The sequence below is a fragment of the Meles meles genome, chromosome 10 (assembly GCF_922984935.1).
Source record: "Meles meles chromosome 10, mMelMel3.1 paternal haplotype, whole genome shotgun sequence".
In the NCBI taxonomy this organism is placed as follows: domain Eukaryota; kingdom Metazoa; phylum Chordata; class Mammalia; order Carnivora; family Mustelidae; genus Meles; species Meles meles.
Genome location: NC_060075.1, coordinates 32,931,753 through 32,947,298, shown reverse-complemented (window position 1 = coordinate 32,947,298; position 15,546 = coordinate 32,931,753). Strand labels below are relative to the sequence as shown.

Sequence of the window (15,546 nt, the reverse complement as noted above, 5' to 3'; positions counted from 1 at the left end):
TTAAGATCTTTGGGTGAAATACACAGAACTTTTCACCATAAGTACAATGAAACTCTGTATGAACAAATGAGTTCTTCTAAATTAAGAAGCTGAATTAACTGAGCTAGAAGTGTTGAAATAGCTTATACATGCGACAGTGGACAGATTTAGAGCACCTGCCAAATCTGAGGGATCGTTCAGTTGTTAGAAATAGAATCCTTCTCCAACAGAAGGCAGCACAGGCTGGAATCACAGGAGGGTCCCATGAAGCTCAGGGCAGGAGCATGCTGGGTCTCCAGAGGGAACAGAGGAGACGTCCTCATCTCTTGTGGCTGGATGCTGCCTGAGTGTAGTCCTCTGTGGCTACTTCCTGTATTCTATCTCTCTCTCTCATGACTGGTTTTCTGGGTGAACCAGAGCCACAGTGACTGCCTATGGCCCCTTGAGTTAACAGCAGCGTTCCTTTGACCAGGTACAGAGTACTGGAAAGAACAGAAAACAGGCTCACCTTGACTGCTGCGAGAGGAGTGGGTTCCCCACATCCATCATTCTCTCAACTCGCAGTGGGAAATGACTCTCTGTGACGAATATAAGTGAGCAGGCAAATGGTCTAAAATCCTTAGTACTATAGTCAATTATCTTCTTAGGCTCAGAAGTTTAAAATTTTTCCTTTAAGTTATTTGAAACAAGATCAAAGAGGGCTGAATGGATGAAGATTTGTTAACAGTGTGTCATGTGCTGTAAAATCGTGGTTAAGGATCTGATTAAGTCCTGATATACTAGGGTGGTAGTCAAAGCATTGACAGATCACTTTAGCTCAGGACCCGTCAGTCAAACCTGATTCTCAGCCAGAGTGAATATTAGCTACCTGATGAATACCAATCCTGCTTCTCTTAGTCTTCAGCTATGATAACTTGTACATACTAGTTAGCTTCTCTAAGGCCCTCATTTTCCTCATATTGTAAATACACATGGTAACAGTACCTATCTATTGTATAGTTTGGGTGAGTATTAAATGAGATAATTTGTGTAAAACACTTGGTATAGTGCTGGTTCCTACTAAATACCCATAAATATTATATTATTTATTCTTGTTATTATTAAAATTTTATCTTACTCTCATCTTAACCTTCAGAATGAGTAATACACCGGGGTTCTGATAAATCTTACCTATTTGGAATAAATGATTTAGTATTAAAAGCACATGTCTACTGTCTATGGTTTTTCTTCTGTCAAAGGAAAGGTGGAAGAAAAAATTTCAATTAATAATAATAGGACAAATTACTTCCCCCAATTTTAGAACCCAGTAATGATCTTATCCTATAGTACACTTACCAGGACTGACTCTCAATGGAGACTTGATAACCTAAAGTTTTAAAAACTTTTATTTTAGAAAATTTTTATAGTCATAAATTAGTGGTTCTCTCCAGCCCCATACATAGAAGCTATGTGTCCTAATTAAACACTTAAGTATTATTCATCCTGGGCAAATTGGTCATTTTTTTTTAATATAAAAGGCAATTTTCTCCCTTTCTCAATGGGACCCATGAGTTTTGACTTCCTCATGAAATCCTAAGTCCACTTTGTACCCCAAAGTATCTGATTAGTAGAGAAAGTTCTCCTCACAAAGGCAGGAGACATATCTAATCATCTAAAGGATGCTGCTCAAACCTTTCTCCTGCTTTTGACTTTTTTTTAAAGACTTTATTTGAGAGAGAGAGAAAGAGAGAGAGAGCATGAGGTGGGGAGAGTCAGAGGGAGAAGCAAACTCCCCATTGAGCAGGGAGCCCAATGCGGGACCCAGTCCTGGGACTCCAGGATCATGACCTGAGCTGAAGGCAGTCACTTAACCAACTGAGCCACACAGGTGCCCTCGTGCTTTTGACTTCTTTGTGGAGAACCTCATCTAGACATAGAAGTTTTTTGTCATTGCCCATTGTAGATTTGAAGTTATTATTACTTACAGAGTAGTAGTAGAAGAGATGACCATGGTATTAACCTGACACCAGCAGCCCCTTCAATATCTGACACATTTTTTTTAAAGGGCAACTCTTTCCTAATAGTCACTCTTTAATTTAAAACATTGGTTTACTACTTAAATATATGCAAAATATTATTACTAGTGGTAGATACTGTGGTGAACTGAGATGAAAAATGGTTAAAATTAGCACAAAATTGGAATGTAACTTTAATATGATGCATGCCCTAGGAGCAGCATAAGGAGGTTCACAGCAGAGAGAAATAACATAAAGCCTGTTTATATTTTTTTCCCCACCTATAGGTGAAGGAGAAGGATCAGCTGGTATTATTCTAACCTTAGCCATGAATATCATGGGTACATTGCAATGGGCTGTAAACTCCAGCATCGATGTGGACAGCTTGGTAAGTAATTATTATTTTTTAACTTTTATGAAAAAAATTGGACAAACCAAAAAGCATAGGTAATGACATAAGGGAGGACTACATATCCAACACCCAGCTTAAGGTATAAAGCATCACAGAAGAATCAAAGACCACTATGTATCTCACTTTAGACCTATATCTCTTCCTTTCTCCACATAGATAGCCACAGTCAAGATCTTGTGCTGCAGTGAAAAACCCTTGGCAGGAATGGCTATACTGGGTTATAGAATTCACCCACATTCAGCTTTACCAGATGGTGCCCAGTTATTCTCAAATATCTTGTATAAATTTATACTCCCATCAAGAGAGTTTAAGAATTCTCATTGGTCCACAGTTTCAGCAGGTTGTCAGACCTTTTAGTTTTGGCAATCGGATGGATGTGAAGTGACTACTAAAGAGATAGGACTGCTTAATACGTATTTATTGGCTTATGGGCTTCCTCTTCTGTTAATTACTTGTTTCTGTCAATTGCCTATTTTTATAGTAGGCTGAATTTTTTCTTAATTGATTCATGAAAGTTTATGAATTCTGGGTTGTCGATTCTGTATATTTTAAACATGGTCCTCTAGTCAGTGGCTTAGCTTACAGTATTTTTGATGAAAAGAAGCTTCTAAGTTTAATGAAGTTAATTTCATTAATGTTACCCTTTATTTTTCGGTATCTTGTTTAAGAAACCCTTCCCTGTCTTGGGTTTTCCAGTTTATCAGCATTATCTTTTTTGTAGTATTCTTTTTTTATTTCTAAGTTTTTAAATTTCCAGTGTTTAGTGATATTTCCTTTCTCATTCCTAAAGTGTTTCTTTTTTTTTTCTTTCTTTTTTTTAAGATTTTATTTATTTATTTGACAGAGATCACAAGTAGGCAGAGAGGCAGGCAGAGAGAGAGGAGGAAGCAGGCTCCCTGCTGAGCAGAGAGCCAGATGCGGGGCTGGATCCCAGGTCCTGGGATCATGACCTGAGCCAAAGGCAGAGGCTTTAACCCACTGAGCCACCCAGGTGCCCCTTTTTTTCCTTTTTTTAAAAGATTTTATTTATTTATTTATTTGACAGAGAGCGATCACAAGCAAACAGAAAGGCCAGCAGAGAGAGAGGGGGAAGCAGGCCCCCTGCCAAGCAGAGAGCCCAATGTGGGCTTCATCCCAGGACCCTGAGATCATGACCTGAGCCGATGGCAGAGGCTTAACCCACTGAGCCACCCAGGCGCCCCTAGAGTTTTTCTTTTTGCTTTCTCTCTCTCTCTCTCTTTGGGCCAATATCCCCACACATTTATATGCTTTATTAGTGGTTACAAAGACCATGTTTTGGTTTTATTGTTTCTCTTGTCTTGGGTCTCTGGAATGCAGAGCCTGCAGTAGTATAACTGAGTGAATACTGTGTCAGGGGCACAAATCCCATGGCAGCAAGAATGAGAGGTAAAAGGAAGAAGGACAGATTTCCCACTGTTAGTTAAAAAAATACATGATTTTCAAGAGTAGTTCATTGTCAACTTTGATTACTCTGCCGGGAATAGCGTACTTAAAAATCAGTCATTCATTTATGCGTTTGCAGAGGGGCTAGAGAGCCAAGTTGAAAATGACCATACATATAACACCATCATTACACTTTTTGCCTAGATTCCTTCTCCAGTCTCCTAATATGTCCCATGTTCCCAGAATGCACATGTTCATTCAGCTGTGAAAATTTTATAACCAATTCCTATCAGAAGAAATATCATCATGGGATGCCTGAGTGGCTCAGTCAGTTAAGTGGCAGACTCTTGATTTTGACTCAGGTCATGATCTCAGGGTCACGAGATGGAGCCCAGCATTGGGCTCTGCCCTCAGGGAGGAGTCTGCTTGTCACTCTCCCTGCCCCTCCTACTGTTCTCATGCTGTCATTCTTTCTCTCAAATAAATAAATAAAGATCTTTTTTTAAAAAAGAACAAATAGCATCCTAAAACAATATCTCTGGGGAAAAAACAAAACTTTTCATGCCTTCTGCCTGCCCATGTATCTAATATTTTATTTAAGCAAAGCATTTTATTAATTCATTGAAATGTAATTTAACCCTAACACGATTTATAGTAAGATTTCTCTCTTTTCCTTGAACGTTATTTTTTGGGGGTTTGGCTAGCTTTTTCTGTGACTCCATCTATTTCCTCACTTAACTCTTAACACTTTTAAAGTTGAGTCTCATATTCTTAGAAATATTTCTGTTGAGGTGCTTTTGAGGGGCTCAGTCATTAAGCATCTCCCTTTGGCTCTGGTCATGATCCCCGGGTCTTGGGCTCGGGGAGTCTGCTTCTCCCCTCTCCCTTTGCCTGCCATTCTCACTACTTGTGCTCATTCTCTCTGTGAGAGTGAGTATAAATAAAAGTGAGAGTAAATAAAATTAAAAAAAAAAAAGAAATATTCCTGTTAGAAAATAGCAGGAGAGGAGTAAATCAGTATTGTACTTGCATTTATTTTTTTGTTCAAATTTTCTACAACTTTGACTTTACAATTAAAATCCTCATGTACTTCACTTCTTTATCTAAAATATCTCTTCACCTTGTATATGCACAGTTCCTTTGCTAATTTTCTTGGTTTATGAAACAACCTGTATACATTTGATGTTGAAACCTTCGTCTAGTACATTTCTATTCTGCATGTCCAATCTCCATTAAAGTTTAGTGTAAAAAATAGTTTGTTTAAGGTATGTTGACTTCTCTATTTTCTTGCATGGGCATTCCTGAGCTTTGTAACCCTGTGCTTTGACATTGTGTCTTTGATCTTATGGCATGAAAGAATTTTGCAAAGAACTATTATATTATAATACAGCCTATGAAAAGTATCAATATTTGCATTTGATCTCATTTTAAAAAGTCATGTTCTTTTGTTTAAATATCAAAGTGTTCATGTTAGTTTTCATTTCCCTGCCAAATATATAAGCGGTCTTTCCTGGGCCCCTGTGGACATTCATCTAGGTATTAATATTAATTCCCTTTTTTACCTCTACCCCTACTAAAGTTGTACAGTAATCTTGTTGTTTTCACCTGGCATATGTTGTGGGTAGGAGGGGAGATAGCTGTGCCCTCAAATTCTACATCTATGTGACGTTAACACTGAAGGTCCTTGTGACCTCTGAAGGAGAAATTCGCTGTGTTCTCATGTTACATTACTGAATGTCTTACTGAATTTAGATCTGAGTTTAAATGCAGTAAAGAGGGTGTTTTGTATGATATGGACTTCTAGTTTTCCAGTGCAGGGCTACTCTGAAAAAACAAAACAAACAAACAAAAAAACTATCTTTAGACTTAGAAAGATTATTTCATTTACCTCTCTAGCCTAGTTTAGACACGGGCACAGAATCAAACATAAACAGAACCATGAAGTTATAAAAAAATGGCAGAATGTCTTTTCTTTTACTGCTCATCAGTTGCTTACACCCAGGTGCCTGGCTTTTATTAGCTTTCAGCCAGTAAGGGTAATATTTGGATGATAACACTTCCTCATTGTTACTTCTTGTCACTTTGTAACTGACTGCACATCTCAGTTATCAGCACTCAAAGCTGACCAAAAACCCTTTGATTTCATATTCCTAATAAATTCTTCATTATATTCCCTAAGATAATTCTTTCCCACCTTCTTATCTTTTCTCGGGAGCTCTGGTACTTCTACCCCCTGCACTCTCAGCCAATGACCTTGCTACATACTTCATAGAAAAAACCAGATGCAACCAACAAGAATTTCCTTATTTCTTCTACCAGTTGCACCAGCCTATTCACCTCTACTCATACGCCCTACCTTCCCTCTGTGTCTTTATTCTTACTTAGAGGCCAGTAATATGCAATTAACTGCTCTTTGTGGGACCTCTGTCCCCATCATAAAACTACCTTCCCTTGATGTACAACTTACACCTCTTTTCTTTGATCTATTTATAGCACAACTTATTGAAAGAGGGCTTGTCTCCATTTCCTCCTTCCCATTCTTGCCACAGCCTAATTCACTTTGTTTGCATTGGCCCCATGACTCATGGCCAACATTTTGCCAGATCCAATGTCCTTGTCTCCCTTACCCTCTCAGCAGTACTTACTCCATAGATAAATCCTTCTTCCGGTGATACTTTCTTCTCTCACCACCATGATGTTCCTCCTGCCAGTCTCTGCTACCTCTTGGGTTCCTCTTTACTTCTCTTTGCTGGCCCCTCCTCTTCTTACAGGTCTCTGAACATTAGCTATATTTTAGCCCTCTTCTATCTATCTTCTCTCTAGCTGCTGCCATCTAACTCTGTGCTATAGAAACCATCTCTCAATCACTCATTCATATCTCTAGTCTAAACCAGACTCTCTGAAGATACACTACAACTTGATGCCTCTCTGTTTAGAAAGCACAGTGATAAGAATGTCTTCCAGTAAACTTGACATTTTGGGGCCTAAGTTCTTTTCTAGAATCTCCTCAAAATACAACATGTGGTATCATGAGACCATTAAAAGGTAACAAAACTTCTGTTCTACCTAAAGAAAAATCATCTGAACATTGTCACATTATGAATGATACAGATTAGTAGGCTGTGAGTCACCCAGAAATTTAAAAAAAATTGTAAAATTTCCAGAGAGTCAAGTTTAATAATTCCCACTGTAAACGCCCCCATTATAGGGAATTTCCAGTTATTTCAATTGATATCATATTTTAAATACTGTTATTTCAAATTCACTCTTCATTTATGTATATAAATGTGTATATGTGTATATGTCTGTCTATTTATTTGATTTGTGTGGTTTTTTGGTTTTGTTTTTTTCTTTGTAACATCATCTGTATTTTCTTTTTAATTTGTTTATTTTCAGCGTAACAGTGTTCATTGTTTTTGCACCACACCCAGTGCTCCATGCAGTACGTGCCCTCCCTATTACCCACCACCTGGTTCCTCAACCTCCCACCCCCCTGCTCTTGTTGTTTTTCAGAGTCCATAGTCTCTCATGGTTCATTTCCCCTTCCAGTTTCCCTCAACCCCCTCTCCTCTCCATCTCCCCATGTCCTCCGTGTTCTTTATTATACTCCACAAGTAAGTGAGACCATATGATACTTGACTCTCTCTGCTTGTGATTTTTGTGTTTTATACCATTCTGTAGATGGGGTGAAAAAGAAGTATTAATTCTTTTTAACTCCATACTCAAGTACTAAATGAATTACATTTGTTACTGCTAAAGCTACTGTTTTAAATTTTTGTATTTTTTTTAAAGCAGATTTTATTTATTCATTTGAGAGAGAGTGAACAAGAGAGAGAGAAGGAGAACAAGCCAGGGGAGGGGCGGAGTTAGAGGAAGAAGCAGACTCCCCTCAGGGCAGGGAGCCCAATGTGGGGCTCCATCCCAGGACTCCGAGATCATGACCTGATCTGAAGGCAGATGCTTAACTGACTGAGCCACCCAGGAGACCCAGTTTTTTATATTCTTAACAAATCTGTGTACTAATTTATTTTCTTTGGACTCACAAGATACCTGCCATTTTTAGTACCTTAAAGTGTCTTTTTGTCCTATTTTTAGCTTGTACGCAATTACATATCTTAAACAGGCAATGTATATACCTATATTTCTGAATCCATGAATGAATGATAATTAAATAAGAGTTAGAATGGGTGCAGCAGTGATGTTTCAAACTTAGCAACATCAGGCCATCTGGTGACTGGTGGATTACCCACACTCAAAATCGGTTTGAATGAGGCAGTTGACAATTCATGTATTTTTCAGGACTGTCTACCACTTAGCACAACTAAAAGATATGAGCATGTGAATAGTATCCTGCTTCCTTAATTCTCTAACTAAAGCAGCAGATAAGACATGCCTATTGTACTATGTGTTCCTAATAAGACAAGGGGAAGGAAACCACCAGGATGAGAGGGAAGACTGTGTATCTGCAGGGCTCACATTTAGATTCCAGTTAATGAGGCTCGAGAAAGTTCTTGCAAGAGTGATGCAATCTGAGAAGAGTTTTGTGTCAATAGAGACTCCCTCTGTTTTCTCCTTTATCCTTTTATCACCTCCGTTTTTTTTTTTGTTTTTTTTTTTGATTCCAGTAAAGAACAAGTGACTGATGGTACAGTAACCAAAAAGAGAACAAAAAAGGGGAACCTGGCTTCTCTTCGTTGCGCCCGATGCCCAATTCTCTAGTATTGAATCCAGTTTTGCTCCAAGAATTTGAGGAGAGGATTCAGTTCTCCTCTTTCCCCCTTCCTTCAGTGGTCTGTTGATCATATCTTTCTTTGTTTTTCTGTCCTCATGAGGCTTTGTAGCATGTTTTCCATTCATGACATCTGCCCAAGACTTCTTTTCCTCCAAACATGTCCTTTCTGTCCTACAGGGTGGCTCTTCTACTCTGCATTCCACTCTTGCTTTATCACCAAGATGTGTGGTCTTTGGCAAGTCATCACCCCCCACCGAGGGCTTCACATTTCTCTCTGTAAAAGGAAACAGTTTGGTTACAAATCTTTTTTAAGGTCCATGTTAGCTCTGACATTCTCTTCTGAATCCAGTCTTTCATATGAAAGTTTTCAAGTCTTGATTGGCATAGATGTAGGCATTATTCCAGATATCCACAGGAATTAGACTTATCTGCCACTGTCCTTCACCCTAAACTCCACAGATTAAGTCATTTACCACTGCAGTTGTTGGAGCAGAACAAGGAATTGAACCAGTGTGTTATTAGAGCCAACAGAGAAAGTGCCATTGAGATGCTCTAGAGTCTTGAATTTGTAGGGGAGCCTTATGAGAGCCATAAAGGATTGCTGGAGTGTTGGAAAGTTGAGAAAATTTGTTGAGTTTTGTGACTGTCACTTTAACTTCCTGGGTTTAGTTTTTTCATTTGTACCAAGAATGAATGGATTAGATCAGAAGTTCTCAACCTCAACAGCACATGAGGAAACTTTACAACAATATAGATTACTTGGGGTCCTGTAAGATCAATTACATCATTTCTCCTGGTCAGGGGCAGGGTGACTGGGGATGATGTCTATATTTTTTAAAGTGTTCCAGGTGATTCCAGTGTGTATCTAGATTTGTGAATCACTGGAGTAGATACTCTCTAACATTCATTTTAGCTCTGACTTTTTGTGTGTGTCATAAGAGGAGGTCAGCAAACATTTTCTATAAAGGATTGGATAGTTACTATTTTCAGTTTTGTGAGCTATATGGTCTCTATGGTAACTCCTCAACTCAACCTTTGTAGGGCAAAGCTGATATAAACAATTGGATGTAGCTGGATTTGACTATTGGGCCATAGTTTTGCTGATCTCTGGTCTATGGAATAGAATTTAGTTTGGAATTGATGGACCACCAGCAAATCATTTTTGCCTTATATATTAACTAATATATCTATAATAGGATAAAAAAGGATGATGCTTAGTAACAGTACTTTGGGGAAGCCAAAATATTTCAAAATTAAGATGTTTAGAGAAAATCTCATTAAAATTGTATAAACCTTGAAAAAATATTTTGATATGATATTTTAGACCCCTCTTCCTGAGATTTTCTTTGAAATACTTTTAATGGATACCACATGGACTCAATTTTATTCATCAAGTACTTGCTGATGTCCTGTCATTGCTTTTAAAAAATAGTAATACCAGACAGAGTGTAAGTTCAAGCTTGAGTAGTAGATTCAGTAAGTGATCTGATATTTTTCAAATTAAAAGGTAAATTTAAGAGTGTTTCCTGCCTATTGGAACACTTAGTACCATGATTACTGACATTGTTAATTACCGAAAATAGACACCAACATATTTGATACCTCTGTGTTTCTTAGGTTATTCCTTTTGTCATTAGCTGTGATAGATTTTCTTTCTCTTATTTTAAGAACACCATTTCTATTACTTCTTGCGGTCAGAAAAAGTAACATCGATTTGCCATGTGATTTGCCACAGGTTGGCAGTAAACAGTTTGTGTAGCTAGCAGGCTACAATAATTTACAAAGACTTAGAGTGTATAGTATACTATAAGTAGCTCATTTATGCTGTTAATAATTTATAACAATGCAATCCTTGACTGACTTTTTAAATGTCTAGGAGCATAAGTGATAGACACAGAAGGATAGACTAAAGTTTCAGGAATATGTTTTAGGCAGAGAAAATGTTTACATGGTAACCATTATCTCATAAGTCTATGTGCATGGCCTAAAGATTGTGCTAATGACTGTAATGTGGCTTTGGGTCACAGGCTGTGTTAGTGAGTCCTGAAAAACATTTCGTTTGGACCTAGCAGGAAGGATCTACAAGGTAAAACCTCCCTTTTGTATACTTCATGGTTCGAAAATATCTCTTGTAAAATGTGTGAAGTTCTTCACCTTGTATCAGTTTTGTCGATGATTCTCCTCACATTTATTTCTTGTGATTCTCCTATAAAAACCAGTTATGAAATCTCTGTAAGTGTTGCCCACCAGACGTCGGGCTTAGGAAATATATTTTTTATTATCATGGCTCTTCTGGTATTAAGCATATAGTTTTGATATCCATGCATAATTTTGATGCCCTGTTTTCTACACAATCCAAAGGATAAAAGGAAATAGAGCAAATATTTTTGTAGAGGAGGGGAGTCTGGCTTTCTGACTTATTCCAGAAAAGGTCTTTAAGAATTTTCTTCCCTCATTGTCAACAGAGAGGGAAAAGGAAAGTCAGGAATCACTTTTTTTTCCCCCCACTGAACACATCACTTATAAAATAAGGTTGTCATAAGGCTGTGGAGCTTTCTTTTCATTAACCATCACATTGCCTAAAGACTTTGTTCTTCTGATGCTTAGATTAGAAACTTGAGAAGTTATTATAAAGATAATGAGATTCAGTGTTAAAGATTGATTTGGGAGAAGTTTTGGAGCATAGTAAATTTAAATAACAGAGCCAGAAATTAATTAACTAGTTAATTAATTTTATTATTTTTTTAAGCAAAACCAGAAATTTAAAGCAGCCATTTCTCAAGTAAAAATCCCACCTCATTTTGGCTAAACTTTAATTTTATAGAAGTCTGTACAGATGATCTCAGGTTTTCCTCTTCACATGAAGAACATGTTGAGCATTTCAGCGCCTGAGTCCCATTTTGCCTTCATCCTTTGTTTCTGAAAATCTGAGACAAATGCTCCTACCTAAACTGGTAATGACTGCTTTGAGACTTTTCCTGTCAGGGATCCAGGCAGACCTGTTCCTCATTCCTCCTCAGGAACACCCTTCACTGCCCAGGAAGAGGCAGCTTGTCCACAGACTGCAGTCACTGAGAATTACCAAATCTGAATTTCCGTCCAGTGACACAGTGGTTTTTACATATCACCTGACAGTGTTAACAGACATTCTAAATTAGAAAAAAGATTAAGTTAAAATAAAAGGCTCAATTGAAAACAACTAGATGAGACTAAAAATAGTTTGGTATGCTGCCATTTCCTTCAAATCCAAATAGCAACGTCTGTTTTCAGACTGAGAAGCTGAGAGGTACAATGGCAGCCTCCATTGCCTGCTGAGGGACTCAGCACTGTCATTCACCCTGCCCAGATATTGCTTTCTGCAGATGAGGTAGAACAATGGGGTCACTCATCTTTAACAAAGATTTATTGAGGGACCGCTTGGTGCTAAACCCTAGATGGGGAGGATACAACAAGGAATGCTTTGAATAAGGTTACTGTAATAGGCAGTGTGGGCTCAACCAGAAGCCTGTGGAGGATCAGCTTCAGATCCTCTCTCTTGGATGGACACCTTCTGAGGCTCCATACTTAATTAGAAATGCATAATTTTGATGCTTTCACATAAGAAGAAACCCTTCAATTATTTAAGCTTTAGTTTCCACCAAACTGGCGTCCATCCCTGGTCAGCCATGAATCTTTGGCTATGAAATCAAGTGTGTAAGAAGTATGACTCTCCTTTTGCTGTAATTGAATTTATTTTCTGCTTGAATACATGTGCTGCGGAGTGCAAGAAGCAATCTCAACATGTTTAGAAATTCTGCTGGAAGTGAATCTAAATTCTGAATGGTGTTTACAGAATGCCAGTGCACTGGGGGAGGGAGCACCTGGCCTGAGGTTTCCCCTTGTCTGTGCTGTCTCTGAGGCACTGGCATTGCTCTTTGACCTAGAGGTGTACAGTCCATGGAGACTGTATCTTTTTCTGAGAGACTGCATGTTTTTCTGATCCTGATTGTGAGCCCTGCTTTGATGAGTTCTTTCTAACTTCTCCCATGACCAAAGCATGGAAGACCCTGAGGGACCAAAGGATTGGGATTTGGCTTCCATCTAGTACCACTCTGGAAATAAAGGGAAGTCTAAAACTGTCTGGATCTAGACATGCCAAGCACCCATGTCCACTCTACTGCTTCCATGCTATTCCACATACTGGATGTTTCTCTAAGGCATGCCTCATTCCTGGGCTTCACCTTGATATTAAGGCATGGGCCTCCTATGTCCAAAAATCCCCCAAATCTACTCAAGGATAGAACTAGAGTTTGGTTGCAAGTCAGGACTCCTTTTTAAAGGAATTGGTACCTAAGTCCTCTTGTTGCCCCATTCATGAGTCAGATTGTGGGGTGAAGAGAGGAGCTGTTTCTCATTCATCATAAATTCATCTATTGCTACTGTTTTTGCATCAACACTGCTTTGAGTCTTTCAAGCTTTGATTTTTGAAACTTAATAGCCATTATTCAGGTGGCTCAAAATTTTCAAACTATCCATCACTAGTTCCAAAAGCCAATTTTTGAAACTTGAAGGACCAAAATTAATTTTTTCCACTCTGGTTCTGTTGTGACTTCTCCTTTAAAAAACAGTGGAAGTAGAAGGTGCCAGTTAGAGAACCTGTGAGGGACAAGGAATTAGTAACTTATAATAATATCTGGCCACATCATCTATTCAGTAACAGCATTTCAGTGGTTGCAAAACTTGCCATAATGCAGGTGTCTGCACTAGCCACCTTTCTGTCTCATCAGAAAATGTCCTAACCCGCTGAACTGAACGGATGTTTGCTTACATGCTATGGATCAGTGCCCATTGTTAAGACGAAGTTGTTCTTGGTCAGGGATATTTGACTATGCTGTGGGTAACTAGAACAGTCTGTCTTGGGGTCACTTTAAGCAACTAGACTGTATGGAAGATGATGAGTTGAAAGTTTCATTTTCTAATTTTTTTTAAGAAGATTTTTTTTTTTTTTTAATTTGAGAGAGAATAAGAAAGAGAGAGAACTTGAGAAGAGGGAGGGTCAGAGGGAGAAGCAGACTCACTGCCAAGCAGGGAGCCTGATGCGGGATTCGATCCCGGTACTACGGGATCATGACCTGAGCCAAAGACAGTCACTTAACCAACTGAGCCACCCAAGTGCCCCATTTTCTAAATTTGATAGGTACGTTCCATTTACTAATTTGACATTATAAGTTCTAGGTTCACCCTCAATGGTAAGCCTCACTAATGGAGTACATAATTTGCTATATACTCTTTACAACTCCTTATGCAAAAAAAAAAAAAAAAAAAAAAAATTGTATACATTTCAGTGCTGTCAAAATAATGGTTTTAAATTTCATTTTCTAATAGTACTACATAAAATTCTGAGTAGTTTAGATAGCAATATTTAAGTGTTTTGCTTACTGTTTAGAAGTATTAAAATACAAAGGTTTTTTTAATATGGTGTCTTTCCTGATGTGCTAAAGCATTTAACAAAGACTAGTTTAGAATTCTTCACAGCATTGACATGCAGAAATATCAACAGACTTACTTTATTTCATAAAATTAAGCTTCATTTTTGCATTTCTCTCAATCATTTCAAGAGTGTAATATTCTTATGCAGGAAAAATGCAATAAAATATTTTAAATGCATTTTGTTTTTAGATTTTATTTATTTATTTGACAGAGAGAGAGAGAGAGGGCACGCGCGCGCGCACACGAGCACTGGCAGGGAGGAGTGGCAGGCAGAGGGACAGGGAGAAACAGACTCCCCGCTGGGCAAGAAGCCCAATGACGGGCTTAATCCATGGGGTCATGACCAGAGCTGAAGGCAGACGCTTTAATTGACTGAGCCACCCAGGAGCCCCAAGAGGGTTGAATTCTTGACCAAGGAAAGCCAGAATCAGTAATTACTTTAAAGACAAAAAAAAAAAAAGGCAATAAATTTCCTTCCAGTAAGCTAGTAATTCCTGGGCAGGGCTGAGCCATTGAGGATTATATCTATTAAAATTAAATTAAATATCTATTAAATATCTATTAATATCTATTAAATATTAAAAATGAGAATTGAGTGAATTCAAAGTCTTCAACTCTTTCTTGTTGTTCATTTACTGATTCATATATATGTAATCATTCACAGATTCATTTGTTTATTCTTTTGTGGATTTTTCAAATATTTATTAAGGTGCCATTATTTGTAAGTCTATTTTTAAAATTATATTCAAAATTCCAATAAATCATAACTAGCCAGAGGAACATGTTCTTGTTAAAGAATTTAAGCACCTTTGAGAAATAGTTGAGTTCTTTTATTTCTGTATACAATCAAGATATACTTTGTTAATGTTACATGAATAGATTTATAGAGCAACCATGTATTTAATTTCAAATACAACTTTTATATGCAGTGACATTTTACAGTGTCAGCAACGGAAATTGATCTGTAAGTAATTTATATAAAAAATGTAATTATTTGGGGCGCCTGGGTGGCTCAGTGGATTAAGCCGCTGCCTTCGGCTCAGGTCATGATCTCAGGGTCCTCGGATCGAGCCCTGCATCGGGCTCTCTGCTCTGCAGGGAGCCTGCTTCCTCCTCTCTCTCTGCCTGCCTCTCTACCTACTTGTGATCTCTCTCTGTGTCAAATAAATAAATAAATAATCTTTAAAAAAAAATGTAATTATTTAACTACAGATATAGGACAATGACTTAAATTTGTTTTAAGATTATTGTGAAGTCAGGGGCACCTGGGTGGCTCAGTGGGTTAAAGCCTCTGCCTTAGACTCAGGTCATGATTCCAGGGTCCTGGGATCGAGTTCCGCATCGGACTCTCTGCTCAGCAGGGAGCCTGCTTCCTCCTCTCTCTCTCTCTCTCTCTCTCTGCCTGACTCTTTGCCTACTTGTGATCTCTGTCAAATAAATAAATAAAATCTTAAAAAAAAAAAGATTATTGTGAAGTCATTCAAAATTTACTAAGCATCACTTGCCACCCAGCTGACATACTGAATTCTAGACAGTTTTTCAGGCAGTTTGAGAGA

At 38.1% G+C, this 15,546-nt stretch overlaps 1 protein-coding gene across 1 annotated transcript in view; it reads left to right on the top strand.

Annotated features, from left to right (window-relative positions):
• CFTR (CF transmembrane conductance regulator) overlaps positions 1-15,546 on the top strand; it is a 171,218-nt gene that overhangs the window by 120,098 nt on the left and 35,574 nt on the right. The window contains exon 21 of the mRNA XM_046021027.1: positions 2,261-2,361. Coding sequence (XP_045876983.1) covers positions 2,261-2,361 — 101 coding nt within the window. The remainder of the gene's footprint in view (positions 1-2,260; positions 2,362-15,546) is intronic.